The sequence below is a fragment of the Tiliqua scincoides genome, chromosome 10 (assembly GCF_035046505.1).
Source record: "Tiliqua scincoides isolate rTilSci1 chromosome 10, rTilSci1.hap2, whole genome shotgun sequence".
Lineage (NCBI taxonomy): Eukaryota > Metazoa > Chordata > Lepidosauria > Squamata > Scincidae > Tiliqua > Tiliqua scincoides.
Genome location: NC_089830.1, coordinates 25,504,871 through 25,532,856, shown reverse-complemented (window position 1 = coordinate 25,532,856; position 27,986 = coordinate 25,504,871). Strand labels below are relative to the sequence as shown.

Below are 27,986 nucleotides of genomic sequence, written 5' to 3'. Positions count from 1 at the left end.
ATGGTGAACTCAGGCCTGTGGGCAGCTGGTAAGTGCTCATCGTGTGCTCATCGTGTGCCTTAGCTCTCTGTTCCCTTTGCTGCTCTTTCTCCATCTCTCTCTCTCTCTCTCTCTCTCTCTCTCTCTCTCTCTCTCTCTCTCTCTCTCTGCACATCATGGTTTTGGTACAGAGACAGATTCCCTTCATAACAAAGCAGCCCTAGCGACAAGGGAGATGCTCCTGCTCAGTGGGGAACCCCTGTTCCATGTGGAAGGTCTTAGGTTCCATCCCTGGTGGCTTCTCCATGTAGGGCTGGGAAAGACCCTTCTCTAAAACTCAGGAGAGCCACTGCCAACCTGTGTAGACAACATGAGACCAAGCACCTGGCCCACTAGAAGGCAGCTCTGCAGGTAGCTGAGGACACCATTGACTGTAGACAGGCAGACCTTGTTATGACAGTTGGGGTGGCATCTGCAATCACCCCACGGTTGTCTCTGTTGCAAAGGTCTTGCTGGTGCTTCATCAGCTTGCACGTGACAGTGGTGGGACCAAAGAAATGAGTGCAGGCACCACAAGCAACGGTGCCTCTGTCACCCCACCTTCACTGTTTGTAGAAACCACAGAGGTGAAAGGAGAGGAGAGGGTGGGCACAGCCATTCTTGCAGGTCATGGACCAAGGGGGAAGAGGAGCACCAGAAGCCCACTGGCAAGTAGGAAGATGCAGAGGGGAGAGGCCACACTGGCTATTCTCTGGTAGGGCTCCCCGTGCCTAAGAGCTGCCTGCTGGGCAGAAATCCAAAAGGAAATCTTTTTTTCCAGCAGAGAAGGGGAGAGGCCACACCTACAGAATGTCTGTCTGCCACTGTCAAAAGCCATAAACACCATCTTAGACACGGGTGCAGATTAGGATTGCCAACACTGCAATTAGTTGCTGCTCCTCAGCCTTTCACAGCAGCTTGATCCACAGATGTTAGCAGGCGGTGTTCATCTCCGTGCTGTGAAAAGACTTCACCTGCTGATTTCTGCAGAGCAAAGGGGTGTTACAGGCACGGGCTGTGATCAGTGCTGAGCTTAATGCACCAAGCTAGTGTGCAGCGATGGGTGGAAAGTTGGACTGAGATTGGGGAGACTCGGATTGAAATTCCCATTCACCCAGAAGGCTCACTGGGTGCCTGTGGGCCTCTCTCCCTCAAGACCAGTGTTACAAATAAGCCTGTTCTGTCCTGTGGGTGACCGCAAGCAAAAGAGGACAGGGCTCTTCCACCTTTGATAGTTGCTTGGAAGAGGGAACCTTGGCATGCGAAGGGGCAGTTGGGAAGCCCACCTGCTGGAATTGCAGCCGTGGTGCAGCTGTTGAATGGATGGGGGTCCTGTGTTCCTTTGCACCCAACTGTCTTGATTGCACCTCCTTCCCGCAGGGAGCACTGCGGAGGACACAGGCAGGAGAATAAAAGCCACTAGCTGGCGACTGGGAGGAGCGATGCCTGGAGCTGCTGAGTGGGCTGGTTACTGGCCTTCTGTTTTTAGCCAGGGTTTCAGTAAATCGAAGGCTGTTTTTAAATCATCTAAAAATGTGAAAGGGAAGCAGAAGTGAAAGCCGGCAAGGGGTAGCCGGCAGTTTGGAGCACTTTGACTGGGGGTGGGGAGAGTCTGGGAAAGCAGCACCTCGCATTTGCTAATGGTTGTCAGGTCCAGATCCTGTGTCTTTAAGAGTGACCCTGAAGGGAGCGTTCAGCCAGGTGAAACCGCATTGGACAGCCTCCCTTTTACACAGCTCTTCAAGGCACAGGAGCCATCTCTGGGCCTGAACTTGGCAACCAGATCCCCCTGCCCCTTCTTAACTGGCCCTGCTTCTATGTGTTTTTTTTAAATTAAGAACAGCCTCACAGCAGATATTCAGCAAGTAAAGCTTTGCACGGCATGCCAGTAACTGATGGGAAAGGTGCCACGATCGGAGCCCCTGTTTATCCCGGTGTCAGACAAGTCTTCGCTTGCCAAATGCCGGTATGACAGACTCCTGTTAGAGACCCAGGAACAGAGCCAAAGGGAAACAGCTCAGGTTCCCTAAGATGGTTGTTTCATCCTTTTCTATGTACTGTTTTATTTGTTGCATTATCTTAAAATTTGTTTGCAAGCTGCCTTGCTGATGTTTTATAAATGGAAAGGCAAGTTAAAAACTATGTAACATAAAGAATGCAACAGCTTTGAGCCTTTTCAGACCCTTTTCAGCTAAAGACTTCAGCTTTACTCTGCAAATGTGGCCTATTTTCAACATGTTCTGCTATGTGCCCCTTTTTCTTCTCTCTTTTCTACCTTCTCTCTTTGTTTTGTTCTCCCCCCCCCCCCCCCCACAAATCTCCTGCTCACTCTGTTTTTCTTTTTCTCTCTCCTCCTTCTCTCACGGTAATCTTAAACAAGCAACAATAGAGATGGTACCAGTGATGAGATCCTTGTTTAGGTCAGGGCACGGCCGGGTTGCAGGTAGCAAGTCACTGTTTGAAGTCCAGCATCTGTGTTGACAACACTTAAAGCAAGGCTGAACTTTACAGAAGTTCCATAGGTGAAGCTTTTCCTCAGTATGAAGACACTGGCATTACCAGGTGAACTTCTGTTTTTCCTGGTTCTGCATAAACACCCTCTACAGAACATAGAAAAGGACTTTTTTTTTTAACCCCAGAGGACTTCAAATGGGGCATAAGTGAAGGGAGAAGACAGGTTATGTTTGCCTTTTATTTTCCCCCTACTGGACTTCTGTGCCTTTAACATTTGTCAGGGTTTACTCCTGTGTATTGTCTCTTCATTTTAGGAACTGCACGACAGGCAGAAATTCAGTTGAGAGAGGTTTTCCCATCATGGCATCCCCATGGTGCCAGGGAAAAACTTCACCAGATGAATTTTTGCCTGTCACAGAAGCCTTGCTAGGAAAAAAAATATGGCAGGTCTAGAATGAGTCTGTTCATCCAAGTCCAGTCCTCACTAGTGATGCCTAGTGATGCACATGATGGCATTTGAATGTCCTCCTGTGTTCCTGAGAAGAAAGTGCATTTGATCTGAATTTGATTCCATTTTTGGTGTTGTATTCCAAAGTGACACCCTGGAACCGACAAGATATCTCTGTGTCGTATGTGAATATAGCACCCCATTAGGTGCTATACTTTCTGCCTCTCACTTGTTCATAGTGCCTTCCTGTTATCTTTGATCAGAGACTGTAGAAACTTTTGACCTTTTCCCCATTTGTTATCACCCCTCTTCCTGTGGGCTTCCTGTAGCAGTGGGTGCCATACACAGTCTTGCTGTATACATGGTTGTCACCTTTATCTCCCCCAGCAATACTCCTACTTCTATAATGACAGGTTGATGCTTGATACTGTGCCCACAACAGAAGCTTAATGCTTGTGCCCGTAACTCCTGTGCCCACAATGGCAGCTTGATGCTTAGAATGAGGAGGTAGAAGTTTGAGGTGGCAGTGAACTGTACCACATCAAGTGGCTGTGTTCCCTTACATTAAAATGCTCCCTTATATTAAGGACAAAAATTTCTGTGCCCTGTTGAAAGCTGGAACTTTAGCCCCCCCTGCCACGCTAGTTTTCTACTTGCAGGCAGTTTTTAATGCACATAAATAGGTGATTCCCTCCCCCGCTGCCTGAAATGGTGCAGGCCGTTGCCATCATACCCTCTCATCCTGCAGGACATGTAGATCAGGGCTAATCAGGTGCAGCTTCACCTATCGCTTCCAAAATCGTGTCAGGAGGAGAAAGCTTCACCTACTTAATTCCTGCTTGCTTAGGAATGCATTGTGTATACGCATTCCTGTGCATTGTGTATATTCCCCAAACGTCTTTTGAACCTTCTTGATTTCTGCACATGCATCATACCGTCATCCTCATAGATTTGGATCCTCAGACCCCAGCCTGTAGTTCACACAGGTCCTTTGTTTGCATTTTCACTCACCTGTTCCCCCTGTCCATTCCAAGATGGAGGAGCTTGGGATGGGTGCCATCTAGTACTGAGCAGAACTGACACACCACTACCCAGAGTGCTCTCCTTCTTGCGCTTAAGTCTTTCGAGACTGAAGGTTGCCAACCATGGGGCATCTTAGAGGCTGCTGGAGGGCATGGCAGGGCAGGAAACAAGGGTGGGGCCATCCTCCAGGGACTGCTGCATTACTTGGGGAAACTTTGTGTGTATGAGGTGACTGGAGGAATGAAGTGGGTGGCTGCCTCAGTATTTCCTGAGAAACATAGTCACTTGTTTGTTTTTTTCAGACAACTCCCTTCTGTACTTTTGATAGGTGCTTGACAGGCTGAAGTTCAGCAGCTACCTTATCGGAGCATGAAAATGTAGTGATGGGGAAAGCTGCACGGGTTGCACTTCTGCCTGGCACAGAGATTTTAAAGGCATAGGGACGCTGCCAGCAAAAAAGACTGTAGTAAGGAGAGAGTAAAGGGTAGATTTTCCCATCCTTTCAACGCATGTTTGCATACAAAGTGAGCATTCAATGAACATAGGTGGCCATTTGTCAACTATGTTATTTATTAATTTATTATCTCATCTTTCCTCCATAAAGCTCAGAATGGCATATATATGCATCATCTTTACCCTGCATTTTATACTCACAACAACCCTGTGAGAGAGAGAGAGAGAGAGAGGGTGTGAGAATAAGAGTGAATCCTAGCCAACTTTCCAATACTAGTCCAGCCTCAATGCAGCCCCAAGGAATGGGAACAAACATTCCCTTACCTTGGGGTTGCTTCGATGACTGCCCCCTACTGCAGGGTACAACAGCTGGCACAACAGCTGCACTAGCAGTGGGAAATTGGAGAGAGAGAGAGAGAGAGAGAGAGAGAGAGAGAGAGAGAGAGAGAGACTGGTGCACATTCTCCCATGGAACTTCATAGCTAAGCTGGGATTTGAACCCGGTATCCTGCATTGTAATCTTACTCACCACAGCACCACACAGTTGCCAATGCGTGCAGAGAAAGCCTTGGTGAGCTGGTTGTTTGGATGATTAGAACAGTGATTTTCAACCTTTTTCATTTCACGGCACACCGGCAAGGCACTAAAGAGGTCAAGGCACACCAACAGCTTTTGGACAATTGACAAGGCACACAGTGCTGTCACATCCCCCAACGACCCTACTAATAAATAACCCTCTTCCAAATTCCTGCGGCACACCTGGAGATCGTTCTCAGCACACCAGTGTGCCACGGCACCGTGTTTGAAAATGGCTGGATTAGAAACAGCCACTTTTCTCGCATGCCTTACACCCAAGGGGTGACCCTGTTTTTTTCTCCTCCCCCTTCCCACCCCAGCCCCATGCTGAGGGCTAGCCTAGTTCAACAGGGCTGCATCTCTCTTGTTGGGAGTGTGACTCATCAAGGTGTATGCAAATCAGAGTAGCTGTGATAAGGCTGCATGCTGGGTGTGGGTGGGAATGGAGGCAGCCGCTTAGGGGGAAGGCAGCCGTCTTTGCCCATCACCATCCCAGAATGCTAGAGTGGTCCAGGTAGGAGCGGGAAAGCCAGATTGGGGCAGGAAGCAGAAAGGCCTGTGAGGCAGGCATTAGACCTGAACAGAGGCAGGCAGGGGAAATCTATTCACTCAAGCTTTCCATTGCAGAGGGTGGGGCAGAATTGAGTTGGCCTCTATCACTTTCCGCTAATATTTAGGCCCAGTCATGCCTGGGGACCTTAGAGGCTGTGCTGCCCAGCTGGGCTGTTTTTGCTGTTATGATCTCCCTTGGAGCGAAGATAGTGCTTTCTCTGCTCCACCTTCCTTTAGACCAGTTTGACCTACTGTAGTGACTACAGACCAGGTGCTGGGTGGGAGGCTAAGGTGGGTGGGTGGACTGAAATAAACATGCCTTTTGGAGGCTGCTTGGCAGTGATCTTGGGGTCCGCTGGTTGTGCTTGGAAGGAATTTTCTTTTGGGGAATTTTCACTCATGCAAGTAGCATAGCTACAGGGGGCGGTGCAGTAAGTATTTCAGGTGCCGAAACATGCAGTGCAAGTACCTCTCCCACTCTCGCCATCAGAGGCCATTGCGGTGCTTGCAATACGTACCCCACTGCTGCTTCCACTTTCTCCTCCTGTAACTGTTAAGCAGTCTTCTTAGGCCAAGTTGTCCAAAGGCCTTGAAAACTGGAGCTGGCCCTGTGCCTCACTGACCTGGGATTCTGCATCCTGCAGACTTCTCACAATAATGAGAACCTTGTTCGGTTCTGTCGTCTCCTAATAGCACATTCATGGCGGTCCAGATTCAGTGTGTTGTGAATCTGTTGAGGTGCTGAGAATCTTGAAAGCTAGTCAACTGGAACTGATGACTTTACAGTCTTGTGATCTGCAGAAGGTATTATTATTTTTAGTCACCCCCACCTCAGTCCCCAATCTGGAGAAGCTGGGGTGGTGGTGCAGACCTCCATTTTCAGGGTTTCAATTTCTGATTCACATGGCTAGGAAAATGCTTAATTTGTTCCAGTTGCATAATAGGGCTTTTCCAAACAACCCTCCCCAGAAAGCAGTTTTTCTTAATGCTAAAGTCATGTTTGTCAGGATCTAGCATTCATAGTGCAATAACTTGTTATATTGCCAGCGTCAGGGCTATGTTGTCTGTGTGGTAAATCATAAGTTTGACTCTTTTTTTTTTCTCACACAGAGTAGCTTTGTGGTTCAGCATACGAAAAGAGGAATGTATAGTTTTATATTAACTGAAATATGGTGATGGTGAAGAGGTTACAAAATGCCAGGGCACTGATGCAAGGAAAGCAGAAGACAACCTGAGTAATGATGCCATAGGCACTAGCCACTTGTTGTCTGTGGTATACGCGCAACCACTGAGTCACAGCTTGATGTATATGAAACTTCAAACAGCAATAAATATACCTGCTTGGGGAAAAGAATGCAAACAATTGCAATTTATTTCTGGGAAATTTGGGTTTCAGCAGAATAGATGCACTGCCTTGAGGATCTGGAACTAAGTGGCATCAGTTGAGAATTTATTACACAAATGGTTGTCTGGGAAATCATTTAATAAAAATGTGGGGTGTGTGCCTACCCAAATATTGCATGTTTCTGTCTAGACCAGTCGTTCAGGGAGTTGTCGCGGGTAGGGCTAGTGGTCCATCTAATCCAGCAATCTGTTCCCAACAGTAGTGGTTTGTGGGAAGTTCTCAAGGTGTCCTCTTGTTGTCTGACCCCAGCATCTGTCCTGCTACATACCAGTTCTGGCGCCAGAGTATCCTATTTCGCTATCCTAGCTAATAGCTGTTGAACTGACAAGTTGTGATCACAACTGCTTGGAAAAAGATGGCATCACACCACAAAAACGTTTCCGCCTGTCTGGGCATGACTGTCATTGTGGTGTTGTGGTTAGACTGGGAACTCGGATACCTGGATTCAGTTCCTCCCATAGACATGAAGCTCAATGGGTGGCCTTGGGCCAGCCACAGTCTCTCAACCTAACCTACCTCGTATGGTGTTGTGAGCCAGGTTGGCTTTAAGCCAATTGGGCCTCATGCATAAGGGGACCCTGTACTAGGGTAAAAATAAAATAAAAAAATTAATATTTCTATTAAATCATTTCACAATCATTAAAACAAGTGGTTTTGTAACTATTTACTTTTCGAAGGTAATCTACACATTTAGTTTGTTTACTTGTAGGCTTGCATGTATGCAATTTTATATTAAAATGTGCTTAGAGCCATTTGGTCCATTAACTCACATGCACTTTTTAAGGATACATTTTGATTGCTTTCCATTCTACCATAGCGATAGAAAGTCTATAATACATTTTATCTATATCTCTTAACGTTCTACAGACTTGGCTATGAACCTGGGCCCCTGCAAAAAATGTTTCCAACGAGGCCCCGCAGCTCCCAAGGCAGGCCCTGGTTGTGAGGACAAAAGGAGGGCGGAATGAACAATTTCACCATACCGAACCTCTTTCTTTTTGCCACCGCTAAGCAGGCAAAGGATGGCATATTTCATACAAAATTTGTCAAAAATGCGCTACTTATGGCAGCAGCTTGATCCTGTCTCAGGGTAGAGCTATGTCTAGTGGCTGTGTCTAGTGCCCGAGGAGGCAATATGGCAACCATGGAAGCCATAGGAGAGCCATGGGTAGGTAGAGGGTGTGTTCCTCATCAGAGGCTTGAGGATGGGCCCACACCTCCTTTTCTTTTTTATTGTAGCAGACCCACATTTAAACACACCCAGAACAGCTGCCGTTGCCGTTTGGTTCTGATTGAAAAGAAGTCCATCACTTAGTGTGTCATTCATTTGTGGAAGGGTGGTGTTGGTCACTAATTAGATACATAAATGCTGGATAACATGGACTATTAGTGGTTATTAGTCATGATGGAACCTCCATCTTCACAAGGTGCCTACCACTAGATTTATGAGGACCAGTAGTGCAGAATAGAGATGTGGGAGAGAAAGGCAGCCTCCAAAACAGAAAAGTACCCCTCTGAATAGGGAAGTCGTTTCAGATATTTTTTCATATTTCTAGATGTATCTGAGATTTCTCTGCACCTATAGTGGTTAGGAACATGCTTCTCCTTTCATTTTCAAGAGATTTGGTAAGGCTCTCTGAGCCCAACCCTCTCTCACTTTCCAGTGCCAATGCAGCCGTGCCAATCAAGGCATGTGCTGCATCCTGCAATGTGGGGGCAGTCATGGAGGCCTCTTCAAAATAAGGGAACATTTGTTGCCTTTCCTCAGAGCTGCACTGTGGCTGCATCAATGCTGGAAAATTGGATAGAATCGGGCCCTCTGTCATCCAAATCACAACTTGGATAATTTCTGATTTTAATGGATTTAAAAGATGTATTCCTCCACCTTGATCACTACAACAGGGACGCAATCACTCCATTTTAATCCCTGTTTAATCCATCCATCCATCCATCCATCCATCCATCCATCCATCCATCCATCTGTTTCGGGCTGTCATCACGTAACATCTATTGACAAAACCTTTCAAGGGAGTGAAGATTCATGGAGTCAGGAAGCCTGGGTTCCAAGCACTGCCATAGCCACAGAAGGGGGGGGGCGTTATGGGGGTCTGTCCTCTGGAGATATTCCGGGCCCCTTCTCTGAATTCTCAGCTTTCACTTACAAAAGAAAAGAAAGCAGTAAGTATTTTTCTAGTCATTGTTCCTCGCGGAGATATTGGGGAAAACTTGCAAGTAGTTTACCTGCCCGCTTGCTCACAGAGAACCCAATGCCCTCCCGCCTTCCTGTTTTCTCACCAAGGGACCAGGCTGTTATTTTTAAATGTCACTGTGTTAATATTTAACACAGTTAAATAGTGATAGGCCTGCTTTTCACTGAGATGACTTTAAGGGATTAGATAGATCAATGGAAGGCAGTAAGTCTCCCCTTGGCTAGTAGTCATGCGGCAACAGCAAACCACTGAACATTAGCTGTGGAAGGGTCAGGCTTGATGCCCTGCTTGCGGAGGCTTCCTCTAGCAGTTTGCCCCTATGCGGAGCAGGATGCTAGTTTGATGGAGCTTTGGTCTGATTCTGCAGGGATCACCTGCTGTGTTCTGATGTGTCCAGGTTCTGAAAGTTCTGTGTCGATTCCAACCTACCCCCTATTCAGTGTGCCCTTAGGCCTTCTCATCGCAACATTTCTGGCTCTGGGTCCTGGTTGTCGCTTAGTGCTCACCCCCCCCCCATTTTCTTTTCCTCTCTTGTAGAAGTAAGAATGTCTAAGCCCCTGGAGCTGGAGAAAGCACGGCTGGAGCTGCACGAGGAGCACACAGGTAGCACCACCTCCTGGGGATGGGATGGAGATTTTTGTTTTCATGTGATTTGTTAATTAGTGAAACACCCTTCTGCAAGCCCTTTTGGTAGGCGCAGAGAGTGCCCTGCCTGCACTTGGACGTACCAGAGCCCACTCATTCTTCCACCTCAGGACTCATGGCCTCACTTAGCCTGCTGCTTGCGGAGTCAAGGCCTTAGTTCAATGGCTCGGCTCAACCAACCCTAGACCTGCAGTATCATAAAGAGACCTCGTGGCCAGTACTGCAGTCCAGCCAGACACTGGGCAGCTGAGAAAGATACAGGCCTTCTAAGGGGCAGGTTGGGAAGAAATGGACGTCTCATAGTCATGTTCTATCCCCTGGGGCCCCTCTGGAGGAACGTGATCCTGGGGAGGGGACAGGTGTGAGGGTGGGAATTCTCAAGACGACCTTTATATGGAGACCTCATGATGAATTTTTCTCCTCTGGTTTCAGACACAGAAAGTAATGGACCTGACAGAAACCACCAGGTGAGAAAAGTTAGGCAGAGGCAGAAAGTATAGTGAGGGAGGGAGGGTGTTGTGGCCAAGGGCAATGGCATACAAAGAGGGTGACCAGGGTGCCCCAGTGCTGTGTGCCAGGCTGCAGGGAGATGTCAAAGAGGCCGCCCCAAGATGGTGGCAGCAGTGGGGTGACCACCCTGGCTGCAGCTGCTGTTGTCCACAAGAAAAGCACGCTTTATTGGAAAAGCACGTTTATATATATACAAAGTTATATATAAATATACAAACTTACAAAGTTTTATACACACACACAAGAACGAGCCACTTAACAGCCTTTGCTTAACGATGGACTGCATATATGAGGGTGGTCAAAGCACAACAAAGGGGCTCTTAATGAAGTAGTCAGGTCTGTCATAGCCTGCAGCAGTGTGTCTGTCTACACAACAAAGAAGCTCTAAATGCAAAGAAGAGGCAATTATCTTCAGTTGCCTGTGCAGCCAGCTAGTGTCTGACACGGAGTGTCTGTTTACACAACAGAGGCACTAGATTGGGCTGAATGTTTGCTTAACAACCTAATCGCATAACAACGGGGATTGGAGAACATATCCCTTTCATTAAGTGGCGCACAACTATATATACATATAGATATACACATAAAGACACACACGGTTCAATAAAACAAATTGTTCACTGTATGCACTTCTTCTCTGGCCATTATTATTATTTATTTCATGTCATGACTGTTGCTGGAAATAATTTTGTCATGGGGGGGATGGCAAAGTTTATGAGCCCCAGGTACCAAATGATTGTGGTGCGCCGCAGGCCAAAGGTGCTGCACAATCTCACACTGCCCATGCTGACCGCCTCTTTCTCATTGCCCCTTGCAGACCCAGCAGAACAAACCTTCCCCGTTCTCTCCATCCCCAACCGGCACCAAGGTAAGTGCTTCTTCCACACCCGCTTGCCATTCTGCTTGGATCTAGCAAAGGATGCTGTTGCTTCCCAGTGTCCCTCCATCCTCTCTCTCCCTCTCAGGAGACAGAGCTACCAAATATCCCCGACTGGGCAGTCCATCTGCTTTGGTATTAGAGAGAAAACAACACATTTAATTTCAAATTGTTCAAATTGATACTGCAGTATCCTTTTTTATTGGAATGGGGGAAGTTCTTGGTACCCCCTGTGCTCTTGTCCCTCTTGAGATGTTTTTTTTAGATTGGCTCTGCCATGCCAATCCCTGGTGGCGCACCTCTCAAGAAATCAGCTTTCTGCAGGAATCATTTCTGCAGTACCCGTTGTGTTCAAGAGGGGGAGCCAGTTTCACAAACGTGCTTGCAGTAACCATGACTTCTGTCAGTAGGAGCCACCACTCACGAATGTCTAGACCCCACAAGTCTGCTCTGTGAGGAAGCATCTTTATGGGAGGAAGCATCTTTTCTGGGAGGAAGCCTCTAGATTTCCTAGGGATGTAGCACCTCAATGTCCTCCAACAACATCCACGCATTCTGACAACAGGTAAAACACCAGGGGTGTGCTGGAGTCACCAAGCTGAGTCGCGAATCTTCACCCCCTTGGTTTGACTTACTTGTGAGTCATAATGGGTGGCTGTCGCTACTCATCTTGAGCCCCTGTAGAGTCATTTTTTACTCAAGTTCGAGTCATTTTGAGAAACAAGTCACAGCACGAGTCGGGTGTAGCCCCCCAAAATAGTAAGCAAGCATACACACACACACACACACACACACACACACACACACACACACACACACACACACAGAATAGGGTCACAAGCACATACAAAAGCAAGTTGGGACTCGAGTCTATTTGAGTCATGGCTCTTTTTCAAGTCACTGGCTGTGAGTCACTGATCCGAGTCAGTGACGTCCGTGACTTGAGTTAACACGAGTTATGAAAAACACATGTTTTCGCGACTCGAGTCAAGTCTTTATGAGTCAAGTTTCTATCCCTGAAGACCTCTACCTGACAACCGTAGTCACCACAGCTTGGTCTAGAGGAATGGAGACTGATAATACTGCAGTCTGGAATTTGGTGTTTCCAAAGAAATGCCCTTCTGATTTTGCAGTGCCTCTAGTGCTTAATTTAGGACCTTTTAGTATTGTTGGTGGGCACGGAGACAAGTTAGATGTGGTGGCAGCCTCTAGCTACATTCATGACCAGGTATTACCAGAGGGAGCATTACATCAGCCTCTGATGCTTGCCATGGAGACTACTACAACCTATATTATTCTCCTCCAGCTTAAGCCTAGAGACCTCCACTGTACTATTTGTTACGTTTTGATACAACCCTTCTTCCAAAGAGCTCAGGGTAGTGTACAGTACATCATTCTTCCTCCTTTTGTCCTGACAACAACTTTGTGAAGTGAGAGGGTGAATGACAGTGACCATCGTGCCCCAGTGATCTCTCGTGATTAAGTGGGAATTTGAACTCATGTTTCCTCAACCCTAGTTTGACATTCTGGCTGATACCTGGTGCTGGTATAGGTATAGTACCCAACTCCCAGCAAAACAGAAGTATTGTTCCCCTCCCACATCTCTCTCTCTCTCTCTCTCTCTCTCTCTCTCTCTCTCTCTCTCTCTCTCTCTCTCTCTCACACACACACACACACACACACACACACACACACACACACACACACACACCCCACTGGCCTGTTTAAATCAATGTGGTTATTCATTAGATTCTGTCAGTGCTGTGTCTAAGGAAGAGTATGCACTATTACAGATCAAAGAGAGCCCTTTATTATCTTTAGTATACGTATTTCCATGTCTCTGATGGAAAGTGGCTCAGCTGGGGCTTCTCAGCTGATTCCTGTTTAGCTTTATTTATTAATTTTATGTTTATTACTGTATATATCACCGTTCTCATAGATTCAGTGGAGTTTAAGGCAGGCTGATCTTAAACCCCATTTTCCAATGGGGTTTTTTACAAGTATTGTTCCATGCGAGAGACTCATAGAACCCTCCATTTCTCCATATATTTCCCATTCATAGTTCAGTCTCATCTTGGCTTGCTAGCCTTGTGCTCCCAAGCTTTCACAGGCAACTTTAAAGTTGTAACTGGGTCCTGTGCTCTCAGCATGAATCCCACAAGAGGATCGACACACATCTGACCTGTATGATCAAAACTTGCACTTGGGGGACACACGATGGAGACATACAAAGTTATGCACGGGATGGACAGAGTGGATAGAGAGATGCTCTTTACACTCTCACATAACACCAGAACCAGGGGACATCAACTAAAATTGAGTGTTGGGAGAGTTGGAACAGACAAAAGAAAATATTTCTTTACTCAGTGTGTGGTTGGTCTGTGGAACTCCTTGCCACAGGATGTGGTGATGGCGTCTGGCCTGGGCGCCTTTAAAAGGGGATTGGACACGTTTCTGGAGGAAAAATCCATTACGGGTTACAAGCCATGATGTGTGTGTACAACCTCCTGATTTTATTAATGGGCTATGTCAGAATGTCAGATGTAGGGGAGGACACCAGGATGAGGTCTCTTGTTATCTGGTGTGCTCCCTGGGGCATTTGGTGGGCCGCTGTGAGATACAGGAAGCTGGACTAGATGGGCCTGTGGCCTAATCCAGTGGGGCTGTTCTTATGCACAAAGAAAATAATCTTTTGGAGACCTGAAACCAGTATGAATGACGGGCAGCATAGCCCATAGCTCAGCACATCCGTTTTGTTCTCTGTCTTCGCGGAATCCCTGATCAAATAGATTTTTTAAACTGAATTTTAAAATCCTACAGAAACCTGCAAACATATTTGTCAAGAATCTGGGTCTGTTTGTTTATTTATGTATAATTTCCCAAGACTATCTGCATGTGTGGTTCTAAGAAGGGCCTTCGGAGTGCCTTTTTATATACAGTGTATTAAAAAATGACACATAGGTCTGTGAATGGATTAAAACATGTTTAGTTGCTTAATCATCTTGATCAATTGATTACATGTAAAACATTTGCAAGTTATCAGAACCACAATACGGTATGTGCATTTCCCCCCCTTCAAATGCTGAAGGAAGTGTGAGATAAGTTTACAATTTAAGTGTCAGTATCACCCAAAAGTTGCACTATCTGCAGTTTTTGCAAGAGATGCATGTTTTAGGTTGCAAGACGCTTCATGGCAGCCCCTAAAATGCAACTGCCCTGAACAGCTGGTAGCTAGGATGGCCCCGGACCTAAAAGGGGGGAAAAATACCCAGAGCAGAATAAAATATACAAGAAAGAAATAAAAGGGCTGGATGGGAGATGGGGAAGGGCAGAGCTGTGGGCTGCTCAGCGCATTTTGTTATCAGTGTGGTAGGAACTCATGAATCAAGGTTGGTTTGTGGGGGGAATTCCCTGCACCCCAGGCCAGCAGCAAAACAGGAAGCCAGCCAGCTTCTCTTATGTCGAAGAGAGATAATGAAGCCTCCAGTGGTCAGTGGGCGGCAGTTTGGTGCTTTGCAGTGTTCCTTGCCTCATTGTGTAGCTTGCAGCAGCAGAATGAATGAAATATGTGCAAAAGTGCCCATTTAGCATAATTTATTCTGCTTGGTGAATTCGGTTTGCCTTGGGTGTGGTTTTTTTATTTTTATTTTTGCTTAAGGCAAGGCACACCACACCCTGTCCAGCGATGATCCTCCAGTCTCTTGAGTCACTATCCTCTCTCTGTGGTGACACGTGGCTCTTATTTCTGGGGACCATCGTGGTCCAACAGCAGCTAATAAACATTTATTTAACATGAATATCTTTTGCCAGCACTCTTTACACCTGATATTTCTGGCCAGAATCAGCTCAGCCTGCCCTGTGAAAGCGACCTCTTACCACTGGCTCCGCTTCCTCTTTCAGTGCTTATTTCGGGTGGATGGCTCAGACAGTGGTTATTTCCTTTAGCTATGGGAGAGGGAGGTTGGGGGTACAGAAAAGAAAAGTTCAGGAGGGTGAAGCTGTGAAATTTGTGTCTAAAAATAAGCAGAGAAGCCAAGGAAGAGACTTGAAAACAAGAGCAGCAGGCTGTCCTTGCATGGAGTTAGAAAGAGAATTGTAGTCATTCTCTTTCATCTTGTTTTTTCTTTGCAGATCAAAGCTGAAGATCCTGCAGAAATGCCTCCAGCTCCAGCCCCAGCCCCAGCTCCCCCAGCTCAGCAACCGCACCTACCCCAGGCCCAGCTTATGTTAGCTGGTAGCCAGCTGGCCGGGGTAAGTGGAAGCCCCAGTGGATGGATCCAGATTCTGCAGCCTGGTGGAAGTGGCTCTAGGGTGGGGTGGGAATGTATGACATGGTGGGGAGGTTGTCTCTATAGTTGGTTGTTCTGGAATGTAAACCCTTAGCCTTGCTTCAACCTCAAGGACCAAACCAAGATGAGGTGGAGAGACCGCAAGTCTTACTGGCTCTTAATTAATCTGATTTTCCATTATGTAAATATTGGGGTTAATAACCTCTCTGGCAAGCGGTTTCTCCATTTCCACAGAGATACAGGGTTGTCTCCTACATAATGCAGCTAGCAAGTGAATACTCAGCAGGAAGAGGGATAGTTTCTGAAATGCCACCTCTCAGCTTGCTTCGCCCGTGGTAGATGGAGATCTGGTGAGGGACGTTAGGATTTCTCAAGATGCTAGATAGGAGTTGCTTCTTTGTGGATGCTTAGAATGAGGCTTACATTTCCACCCGCCAGCCCTAGTAAGACTCTAGCTGTACTTCCTCAGTAAATGGGGGTGCAATGGAGAGCATCTGAGTTGTCCCTGCCTTTCTTCTTCCTGTGCCTTGTGATAGAATGACAAAGAGAAATCCATCAGGCGCAGCATTTTCTATCCTTGAAACTCCGTGACGTGCATAAAAAAAAAACCCCCATCCTCTTCTTGGTGAATTTTTCCCTGTTTTGTGTGACTTACAGCCCAATCCTGTCCAACTTCCCAGCACCGGTGGAACTGCAATGCAGCCCTGGGGTAAGGGAACAAATGTTCCCATACATTAAGGAGACCTCTGTAACTGCATCTCCAACACAAGAAGCAGTGCATACCCCATAGGCACAGCAGCACCGGCACCAGAAAACAGGATAGGATTGGGCCCTTAGGCGGCAATCCTAACCATACTTTTCTGAGAGTAAGCCCCATTGAACAAAATAGAACTTGCTTTCTGAGTAGACCTGGTTAGGCTTTGTGCCCTTAGAACAGTGTTTTTCAACCTTCTTCATCTTGTGGCACACTGACAAGGCACTAAAATTGTCAAGGCACACCATCAGGTTTTTGACAATTGTCAAGGCACAGCATGCTGCAGCATGCTGCCAGTGGGGGGGGGGGGCTCACATCCCCGTTGGCCCTACTAATAAATGATCTTTTCCCCCAAATTCCTGTGGCACACCTGTGGACCACTCGCGACACACTACTGTGCCATGGCACAGTGGTTGAAAATGGCTGCCTTAGAAGCTTAGGAGTCTCTCAGGAAAATGGCTGCCAACTCAAAGGACTCTGTTGCTTCGCTTTCGGCTTGCTGGGCATTCCAGTCTGGCACCTCTGCTGGTGGGGAGGGGGGAGCGACCCAACTAACTTGCTTCTTCCTTTCCTTTGCCTGGTTTAATTCCCTTTTCTCACCCTTTCTTCCTCCCCTTTCCTGCCTGCATTCCCTTTCCCCTGCCTTGCCACCTGCCTTGCCACCCTTGCTGTGCCTCCCTCCAGCTCACAGCCCTGATGCCCGCTCAACAGCAGCTGCTTCTGCAGCAGGCCCAGGCACAGCTCCTAGCAGCTGCTGTGCAGCAGTCCAATGCAGCTGCTGCCGCGGCCTCCTCTCAACAGCCTGGGGCTGAGCTGCCAGCACAACAGAACCAGCCCCAAACGCCACAGCTTGCTCTCTCACAGCCTATCCAGCTTACTGCACAGGTAAGGGCTTGCACCTGACGATCCCAGTTTGCTGGGGTCTAGGGAGAGTAGGACCGAGATGCCCAGAAGCACAGGGTCACCGTGCAGTGGAACCGTATTCTTGTTCAGTCTGACAGTTGGGCAGGAGTTAAAGCACACTGGTTGGCAACCCTTCAGTCTTGAAGGACTATGGTATAAGCCTACCGCACCCGGTATTCCCAGGCGGTCTCCCATCCAAGTACTAACCAGGCCTGACCCTGCTTAGCTTCCGAGATCAGACAAGATCAGGCATGTGCAGGGTAACATATCCTGTGGTGGTCTGACTGTAAATTTATATGGTTGCTTGCAATGGTTGGTTGGCTGGTTGGCAACCTTCAGTCTCGAAAGACTATGGTATAAGCCTACAGCACCCGGTATTCCCAGGCGGTCTCCCATCCAAGTACTAACCAGGCCTGACCCTGCTTAGCTTCCAAGATCAGACGAGATCGGGCATGTGCCGGGTAACAGTTACTGCCTAAAGGTTCTTTAAAAAGAAATCTCTGTGAACGTGGCCTGAGTTGTGGAGCTCGTCTCCACTACAGATTTAAGTGGTTTAATAGTCCTTGCCTCTCTCCAGGTGACCCTGGGAATTGTAGTTCTGTATGAAAGAATTCTCAGCACTGTCCCTAAATTGTGGTTCCCAGGATCCTTTGGGGGAAGTCATGATCATTGTGAACAGGCTCAAAGCTGGGATCCATTGCCATGCGACTGCATCCATAACTCTCTTTCTCTCTGCTCTCCTGCTTCAGGACATCCAGCAGCTGCTCCAGCTCCAGCAGTTAGTCCTCGTCCCAGGGCACCACCTCCAGCCACCTGCACAGTTCCTGCTGCCACAGGCCCAGCAGGGGCAGCAAGGTAAGAAATGTGCCATGTGTGCTTCATTGTTTTGTGTACCATCATTTTGCACGTGGAAACAGGCTTAGGAGGCAATGAAATTCTGCAAAGTTCAGTGCAAGCCTGTGTCCTCCTATTACTTCGTTGGAAATGTTCTAGGCATGTTCATTTGCACATTCATAGGTAGCTCTCCTGGCCTCAGTTCCCCAGGAAGGGATATCACAATTTTACTTGTGGTGTTCTATGGGGAGGACTGGTTGTCAGTGGCTGCTGCTGTTTTGCTTTTGCCTTGATGCCCTGGATGTAGTGTGATGCTGCGCATCGTGGGGGGAAAAATGAGGGCTCCCAGAGTGTGCTGCCTTTTTTTGTGGCTACTGCCATTCCACATAATGTTCCCAGAGCAATACAACTTCAGGGGCATTGCAGGGAAATGTAATGGCAATTATCAACTACTGAAAGAAACACTGTACCTGCCGCTAATGCCTGCAAAAAGAGAGCAAGATAAAATAAGTACCAGGAACTGCTGAGGAATAGTAAGAGTGCCTCTGAACATTTGCAGAGTGCCATTTCCTTAGCACCGAGTAACCACAGTCAGTTCCAATCCTTCTGGGATAAAGAACCTTCCAGGCTTAAGGACACTCATGAATCCAAGCCACATTGCTTCGACATAAAGTACTGCATGCTCTCAGTTTGGAGCCTGTGAGCAAAGGCAGAGAGCTGTGCAGAATAGAAAGGCTCTGCTCTCTGACCACTACAATGCCCAGCTGGGTTTCCTTCCTATTGCCACGTTTTCAACAGATGCTCCAGCTGCATGTATTTTGCCCATGAGGTCTAGGAACTTGCTTCATTTAAAAAGAAAAAAAAAGACACCTGCTGTCTGAGAAAAAGGAAATTTTTTTAGGAGTTTAAGGAAATCTAGCTAATTTAGATTTTTATTTTAGGCTTGACTCTAATTTTGCACCCAGTTGGGCAAGGTGATGCTTGGGCTCTGCAGACTTGAGACAAGCTGTTTGTTTCCTGTCTCTCCTCCGTAGGGCTGCTCCCGACACCAAATCTCTTTCAGCTACCTCAGCAAAACCCAGGGAGTCTCCTGCCGAACCAGCCTCGTGCAGGACTCCCAGCACAGGTGAGTGCAAAAGAGGGAGGTTCTGCATGTGCAATGTTCAGTGGTGCCAGGACATCACTGTGGCACTCCACCTGCAACCATTTATTAGCAATCGTTGGGAATGGTTGTTCAAGCAGCTCTGGACCCACCTAGCAGCAGTTCCATCTAGCCCACATTTTACCATTCTCCTCGAAGCAAACATGGTTACCCCTTTTTGCTAACCCTCCTGAAAAGAATCACTGAAAGAGGGGGTTGATTTGAAAGCTTCAGCAAAAAGTACCCCCTATCTTGATTGGACCATCAAATGCACGGTGGGTGGCAGAAGTGCTGGACTGTTCCACCTGCTCTACTGAGATCTTGTACACACTTCAGCTTGTGTCTGCTACTACTGTACTCCTCAGTCCTCATATTTGTGGCTCCTTTCCTCTCCCCAGCAAGTGACTCGGCCTGGCCTCCCCGAGTCCCACCTTGCTCACTCGCAGCCACCCAAATGCCTGGAGACCCCTTCACACCCTGAGGAGCCCAGCGACCTGGAGGAGCTGGAGCAGTTTGCCCGCACCTTCAAGCAGCGCCGTATCAAGCTGGGCTTCACACAGGTACAGTTCATGATGATAGACTGAGATCCAGCCCAGGGTGAACTGTTGGCTTTGCTTACAACTGCAGTGCAAAAGCTGTTGCCTTTCACTCCTTCTGCAACACCATTTTGTTTCCTGAAAGTTTCTGCCAGTTTGTGCAGAGCATTGATTGACTGTGCTTCTGTGACATCATGAAACCTCTTTCCCTTTTCCTCCCTAGTTCACATTTTCAGTGTGAAAACTATTTTTAAAAGGAAAAAAAAATCCAAGTATGATATAATTGTTTAAATGTGCAGTAGTACGAAAGATACTTTAAACAAACAAACAAACAAAAGGCAGGCAATCTCCAGATATGGGATTGCATGGGGTAAGTTGGGGAGGCAAACAGATGAGGGAAATTAGTGTTGCCTTCATTTGAGTAGCTAAGGTGGAGGAAATCCAAGCTTAGCTCTTGGGAGCCAAATCCCCCCTGATTGCTCCTGCATGTCTGTGCCCAGTATAAGATTTCACCTGACCTATGGAGCTGCCTTACCAAGTCAGAGCATTGGTCCATCTAATGCAGGACTTGCAGCAACTCCAAAAGTTTGAGAAGGGGTCCCTTCCAGGCTTACCCATAAGTGTTGCCAGGGATTGAAGCTGCTGTCTTCTATATGCAAAGCACCCTACCTGTGGCCCCTCTCATTAATACCAGCAGCAGCCTTTCAAGCTTTGAGTACACAAGCTGATCTTTGAAGCTAGAAAACCTATAACTTTTGTTATCAGAAAGCCAAGATTCCCAGGGCATTGAACGCTGTGCTGCCCCAAAGGCTCTGGGTTTGTGTGAGATGGTGGAACATATGAGTCCAAAGTATGCTTGTGGTGTCAGTGAGCTTCCTTTCTCACTTTGCCCCCCACTGTACTTTTCAGGGTGATGTGGGGCTGGCCATGGGGAAGCTTTATGGGAACGACTTCAGCCAGACAACCATCTCACGCTTTGAGGCACTCAACCTCAGCTTCAAGAACATGTGCAAGCTCAAACCTCTGCTGGAGAAGTGGCTCAACGACGCTGGTAAGGGAAGAGAAGGGAGTGGGAAGAAGCTGAGTGAGACCTATTGGAGGAGGGTCAGGCTTGGAGGGGGTCTGGAACTTGGAAGAGGTGGCAAAGTGGAATGGGAAGGGAAGGGGAGTGTTAGTGGATGGGACTGGTGGTGAGAGAGAAGGGCACATTCTAGATGTGGAGGAGAAACACAGAACAGGCCCACATCACCAGGCATGCGCTAGGACTAGGCGTGGGCTAGGACGCCTCACCAGCCCACATCACCAGGTGTGCATGTAACATGTGCACGCAGAAGAAATCAGTTATGCATGAACTAGGAAACAAATTATGTATATGCTGCTTAAAAGCCATTCAGGAGGGATCCCTGCAGTGAGATGAAAGAGAAGGGGGGGAATGGGGCCACTTTCTGAGAAAAGCAAGGGGGCAAGGCTGAGAAACTAGGCTTGGCTGAGGGAACACTGAAGAAAATGGTGGCGCTGTGAGGTGGAGGTAGCACATCTGGGAGGTGCTGCTGGGTGTTGTGTAAGTAAAGACCAAATGGCTCTTCTCCTGCCTCCCCCACCCTGGCTCTTTGCAGAGACCATGTCTGTGGATTCCACACTTCCCAGCCCCAACCAGCTGAACAGTCCCAACCTGGGCTTTGACGGGTTGCCAGGCCGGCGCCGCAAGAAACGGACCAGCATTGAGACCAATGTCCGCTTCGCATTGGAAAAAAGCTTTCTCGCGGTGAGGCTCTCCCCAGTGTCCGATCTCCAAAACCCACATAGCTGCAGAGGGATATCAGCTCCCCAGCCCAAGGTGGATAATAGAAGATGCACTGAGGATACACAGTAGGGTGGAGGACAAAATGTAAATGTTGTCTCAGAGCTGTTGTAGAGCACGTCACTTTCTTTGAGGCTTCGGGATAGAGTGGGACACACGCTGTAGTATTGTGGGAAGAGGAATGAATTCAAATCTCTGCTCAGACAAGGTGCTCCCTGAGCTGCCTTGGGTCAGTCGCTATCTCTGACTAACCCGTCTTCTGGGTTATTGTGACCCTTCATTCTCACGGGGCTCTGCGTGATACCAGTCCCAATGTCTGCATATTGTCACACCACCCTGTTTCCTTCACCGTGGCCGTGCCTTCCCCCCCCCCCCCCCGCAACTACAGAACCAGAAGCCTACCTCAGAGGAGATCCTACTTATCGCCGAGCAACTGAACATGGAGAAGGAAGTGATTCGTGTCTGGTTTTGCAACCGCCGTCAGAAGGAGAAACGGATCAACCCTTGCAGCTCTGCTCCCATGTTGCCCGCCCAGGGCAAGCCTCCCGGCTACAGCCCTCACATGGTATGTCCCTACATGCCCCATTTGCAAGTCCATTCCTTTATGGCATTGCCCCCTTATGGCATGTGCCTATCCTTCTCTCTCCCTGCGATAGCCTTCACGTGTTCTGTTTCTACGCCTTGCACACATCCTTCCTCCCCAAATCTTCCTTATGGTACGTGCTCGTGTTACTTTCCCTTGCTGTAGCTCTCGTACGGTACCTTCCTATACACCTTACTTCACACACACCCCGCTACAATCTCTTGATGGTCCTTGACTGTGGCTGCAATCCTAACCACGCTGAGTGTAAGCCCCATTGAACAAAATAGGACTTACTTCTGAGTAGACCTGGTTAGGCTTGTGCCCTGTCTTACTCTTCCTCCACATGGTGCATGACTTATCATCCCTCACAGTCTTTACATGATTCATACCTTCCCATACAAAACTTGGCCTGCTTACTTTATCTCCATTCACTATCATTCCAATGCAGTTGTACGTATATATCTGCTTACCTCCTCCCTTGATAAAGCCTGCTGGTGGCACATAGCAACTTCACGGCCTCATCCCAGCTTTCTGACGTGATACATGCCTTCTTGTTCCCTCTGGCTTCTTGTCCCCTCCATACAGCCTCCACTGGTCTCCCCCATATAACCTCCATACAACCTCCACTTGTTACATTCTTCTTGCTCTGGTTACAGCATTTTTGTCCACCAGCCCTCACACGACTCATGAATGTCTTCATCCACTTTTGTTGTACATCCCCATCGCTTTAGGGTAGTCGCCAATGCACTGTGTGTAACTGCATGGAGGAGAGAGGGCCACTTTTCTGTGGGTCTGTCTGTTGTGTCTTTGATCGTCTGTTTCTCTCCTGCATTTCCCCAGGTGACCAGCCCAGGCACCGGCACAAGTCTGCCCCTCTCCCAGGCTTCCAGTAGTCTGAGCACAACAGGTAGTTCTCTTTTGATTGCATGCACCCTTCTCCCTGAAACCCTCTTTTCCTCCATTTGCCCTCCTACAACTGAAACCTACTAATGAGAACTTGGGACACTGAGCTTGTCAGAACAGCATGATTAAAAAAAAAAAATTTCAATTATTTGTCATTTCTGCCACTTGTGGCAGCCTTAAAGTGGCAAAAAAAAACCCACACCAAATACAGTATGTTTTGCTTGCAAACACAGCCTACCAAATAAATGTCAGAACAGCATGATTAAAAAAAAAAAAATTTCAATTATTTGTCATTTCTGCCACTTGTGGCAGCCTTAAAGTGGCAAAAAAACCCCCACACCAAATACAGTATGTTTTGCTTGCAAACACAGCCTACCAAATAAATAAATAGCAGCAGATAAAAAGGCCTAAGAGCCAGCAACTGAGGACACTGACGTCTGTCAGAGAAAAGGAGAGAGATCCTGAGAGAGCAGGGCCTGCTTCAATGAGTGCCTAAGGGATAGAAGGGAACATGTCTGAGGTGAGAGTTCCATCACTGGGGCACCATCACAGGAAAGGCCCCTCTCTCCAGTATCCACTCATGTAGTCTCCAGAGGGGAAACTCTCAGAGAAGTGTCTCCAGGGAAGACCTTAACTGGTGGGCCGGTTCATGTGGAAGAAATCATGTGGGATAAAGTGGATTATGTGCGGCCTGATATCTTCATGCATAGAGTTGTAGCAATCTAAGCTAGCAAAGCAGCTAGGCATGCAGGAAGCACCTTGGGTGCAGGGAGGAAAGCCACTAGCCTCCCCCTCTAGATGGACACCTCTGGTGAGCGTAAGAAGTCAGCCATGCAGGGTACACAACCTGCATTCTATGCTTTATAGATTGGTGGGAGGCTTGGACTGCAGGGGTTGGAAGCACAAGCACAGCTCACTTGGATCCAATACGAGCGCTTATTAGATGGATCTATCCCAAAATATTGCTGCAGTGCACCTGCCTACAGCATACCTGGGGTTTGGTGAGTACCTCCAATGGCTGAGTGTGAAAGTTGTTCTTAAAGTGATTAACACCAATGGACCCACTGAACCCAACACAGAAGGGTTTTTACGCGATGTGTACGTATCTTGGAATTTGCTGTCACAGGAGGTGGTCATGACCATAGCTTAGTTACCTTTGAAGGGATGAGGTTTATCTACTGGAATTGTAAGTAGAACCTCCATGCACAAAGGCAGGTTGTCAGTTGCCACGATCAAGCAGCTTCTGATGAATGTTGATTTAATGCCATGCTTGTGGGCTTCCCAGAGGCATTGGACTGGTGGCTATTAGGAAAATTGTGCTAGATCAAATCGTCCTGCAAAGCTGTTCTTACCAGCCTTTGTTCACCTCTCATTGATCTGATACAATTCCAAGCAGACCCATTGTCAAAAGCCAGCATAACCAGGCACTTGTGAGACCCATGGCTTAGAAAAGGACACACTGCCAACCAGAGATCCCGGACCTCATTTCCCAATAGGAGGGGAAGGGGCCCAGAGGGAGCGGAAATCAGAGACAGCATTCTGTCCCTCCCTGAAGTCCCCCATGTGCAAGAAAGGCAGGGTTAGTGATGTCCTCGAAACTGCTAGCTACCAAAGTTGTGGATTCCTGCCTCTGACCATGTGCAGAAGTTGTTTTACAGTGAAACTTTGGAAACCTTCATTTAACCCCCAGTGCTCTTTTCTTGGGCAGTTACTACCTTGTCCCCAACAGTCTGCTCCCTGACCCCCAGTCGGACAGCGGTGGGAGCAGGGGGCACCACCCTCAACTCGGTCACGCCACCCCCAAGTAACAGCACAAATCCCAGCCCCCAGAGCAGCAGTCACTCGGCTATCAGCTTGCAAGGCCTGAATCCCAGTACGGGGTAAGTTCAAGGGGGGAGAAATTTCTTGAGGGGAGGGAGGGAGAAGCTGCTTCCATGGACTGAACCACACTCATTAGTGGACTAAGCCAGAGAACCAATATTTTGAATAAATCAAGAGTAGGAAGGAGAAGTCAGATCTTGGCTGGTTTCACATCCTTAGTGCCAGAGGGGGACCCATTACATGTTCTAAACCATAAGGGAACATGATGAAATCCACTTAGATTGATCTCAGGACACTTTAAAATGTATTCTCTTAACTTTAATCCTGGACATATCTAAGAGAAGATATGCTGCGTGGCCCGGGGGAGCCTGGTATTTCCTGCAGTAAAACCCTCCCCCCCTTTAACCTGCTGCATCTGGTTTGATTTCAGAAGCACAGTGCTAGGGGTGAATGCGGGGTTAAACACAGCGCTAATGGCCACCAACCCACTGGCCACCATTCAAGGTTCGTGCAAACGAAGACCACACATGACCCCATCACTGCCATTTACTCCACTGACCTGTTTGTGTGCAACTCTGTGTGCTTGTGAATGGATGCATATGTGTGAACTGAGCGGCTGTATACGCAGACAGAATGTGACCTCTCGGAGAGTGTACGTATACATGACCGGAGAGTGTACATATATATGACATGAGAGTGGCTGGTGCAATTTGAAAAAACCAGTGGGAACACCTAGGTGAGTGAGGATGTGTCTGCCTATAAAGTAAGGCTGTGTCACCTGATGAAAGGAATCTTGGACATCTCTTAATACATGTTTTAGATGATCAATCAATTACATTTCCATATGACAAAATACAGTTAAGGACTCCTCCAGTGTTGGCATGCCTGAGTCACAGAGACATCGTCCTAGAAGCAGCAGTCCCCCTCCTCTCTCATATAGCAGGGAATGCCTCTTCTAAGCTACCCTTGTTAGCACTACTTGTGTTTTGAAATATATATATATATATATATATATATATATATATATATATATATATATATATATATATATATATATATATATATATATAAACCAACTAACTGCTGCAGCCTTACTGTAAAGGTTTTTGACCAAGTGAATGAGTGTGCATTATTAAGAGATGACCAAGTCAAGCTTGATAGTGAGAATGTCAGTAGTCATGAGTGAATGGGAACTCCCCAATGCCTTGAAACCCTGAAACACGTTAGAGTAGCTCTTTAAAAGAGAAGCACTTTGGATGGGGCCTCTGTGTGTGTGTGTGTGTGTAAACTCTGAAGTTTTTTTTAAAGTTTAAATTCTGTGTGAAGCAAAACTGAGTTCTGCAAATCTGTATAATTTGCTAATTTAAGGATATTTGTAAGGCTATTTCCAGGCAGGCTTGAATCCCGTAGGTACTTAGTGTGGATAGGGCTTGACTATCAGCAGTAGGCAGTATTTATGCCATGTGTGTGGAGAGTTGCCCATTTTTCCCAGTGTGTCCTGCCAGACACAAAAGCAGGGGTTCTCCAGCGTTTCAGGCGGGGCTTGTTTCCCAGCTTGACTGGAGATGCTGCCAGGGGTTGAACCTGAGACCTTCCATGTGCAAAAGAGAATACTCCCATTGCACAACAGCTCAGCTCCTCCTCAAAGCCAGAAGCAGCCTACATGGCTGGCAGACTCTGTTTGGCATTGGTGGGGCGCAAGCAGTGCAGCTCTGATCTAAAGAGATGATTAGGGTTCTGTGTGCCCCTCCATTCCAGCTTCCAAGTGTGAAACGTGTCTGGGTGAGGGTGCCTGTGTGCAGGTGTGTGAGGGTACGGCAAGTCTGTGGAGCACCCCCTCCCCAGAACCTGCTCTCATTCCTACTGAGGTCTGTTCTCCATCCCATTCTCAGTGCACCTATCGTAGAAAAGCATCATAGTTCATAACATGCATCTCTTGCATCTTACATGCTAATTGTTCTTCATTCACCCTTTCTCCACATATCATGTGTCTGTTCTGTGTGAAACATACTGGGGGGTATGTGGAATGGGGATGTGGGACTGAGGGGAGGAAGGTGTCATTTCAGTGCTGGCTGTGCATGCATTTCAGTTTGGGAGGAAAGCCCCAGAAGGTCTCTAAGAGAATAGGTATGCTCTGACATGGGAGGATGTCACACCAATTCCACTCTTATTTGAAACATTTTAATTTTCTGCCCTTCAGTTTGATAATTCCCAGGGTGTCAGTAATTCACCTGGAATTAAAACCATCCAAGATATAGAACAATACAAAACGATTACTGGCAAAGTGAGAGAGAGGAAACAGGAGCATTAAAAAACAGATCTAAGAAACATGATAAATGACTGGCGTAAATAAAAAGGGTATTCACCTGCTGCCCAAAAATTCAGAATCAGGCTTTTTCCCTGGCCTCTGCCTGCTTGATTTCAAGGGATGGGGATACCCAGAGAAGGACCTCAGAAGATAACCTGAATAGTCTGGGACATCTAGATGGGAGTCAGTGGTGCTTCTAGCTCAGTCTGGATGGTAGCGGTGTGATCAGCGTCAGAGGTGGTGCTGGAGCACAATGTGGCAGCCTTGAAAGGAGAACCCCGATGCATTGCCATTCCTCTGGGCCTGTGGGATATTGACCCAAAAGCAGTTGTGAAAAACTGGTGTGAACATGCCCTAAATGATGTTTTTCTTTCCCTCTGTAGCATTGGCCAGTGGTGGAAGCCTGCCAATTACCAGCCTTGATGCCAGTGGTAACTTGGTGCTGGGTACTTCAGCAGGCACGACTGGTAGCCAGAGCATCGTGACCTCGCCGCTCTTCCTCAACCACGCAGGCCTGCCCTTGCTGAGCGCTGCCCCGGGAGGCGTGGGGCTGGTGTCGGCAGCCGCCGCGGTGGCCGCCTCCATGCCCAGCAAATCTCCCACCCTGACCACCTCCTCTTCCTCCTCCTCCTCCTCCTCCTCCTGTTCCTCATGCAGCTCCTCCAGCGACGTGGCGCAGACTCTGGGGCAGGCTGGCCCCGGATCCATTGAGCCAGATGCCAAGACGGAATGAGGGCTGAGGAGCACCCTCTCTGCCTTTCCCAGCGTGGTGAGGGTAGCAAGGAGTGGACGTACAAACCGACGAGTGAAACCAAAAAAAAAAACAAAAACCAAACAAAGAATTGTCAGCAACAGCCAAACGAAAAAACCAACCAAAAAAAAAAAACACCCAAAGCAACCAAACAAAGCAAAAAGGGACAAAGGAAGAAACCAAAAAGAATT

General features: G+C 47.7%; 1 protein-coding gene and 2 pseudogenes across 1 annotated transcript; 1 reads left to right on the top strand and 2 right to left on the bottom strand.

Moving 5' to 3' along the window:
• Positions 1–27,777, top strand: POU2F2 (POU class 2 homeobox 2). The gene is made up of 16 exons (XM_066638587.1): positions 1–28; positions 9,677–9,742; positions 10,217–10,251; positions 11,112–11,162; positions 15,303–15,422; positions 16,899–17,099; positions 17,867–17,972; positions 18,986–19,077; positions 19,491–19,652; positions 20,538–20,679; positions 21,245–21,393; positions 21,818–21,994; positions 22,853–22,919; positions 24,624–24,795; positions 25,167–25,240; positions 27,428–27,777. Exons 1-16 carry the CDS (start codon positions 1–3, stop codon positions 27,775–27,777), a joined length of 1,992 nt encoding a protein of 663 aa, XP_066494684.1.
• Positions 17,280–17,394, bottom strand: LOC136662043 (5S ribosomal RNA; annotated as a pseudogene).
• On the bottom strand, positions 17,477–17,593 carry LOC136662006 (5S ribosomal RNA; annotated as a pseudogene).
• Positions 27,778–27,986: the final 209 nt, after the last annotated feature.

Excerpts from the sequence above, each read along its gene's own strand:
- POU2F2 (XM_066638587.1), top strand. The coding sequence starts at position 1 with ATGGTGAACTCAGGCCTGTGGGCAGCTG. Across the intron at positions 17,973-18,985 it reads GGCCCAGCAGGGGCAGCAAG|GGCTGCTCCCGACACCAAAT; the intron begins GTAAGAAATGTG and ends TCTCCTCCGTAG. Across the intron at positions 19,078-19,490 it reads GTGCAGGACTCCCAGCACAG|CAAGTGACTCGGCCTGGCCT; the intron begins GTGAGTGCAAAA and ends TCCTCTCCCCAG.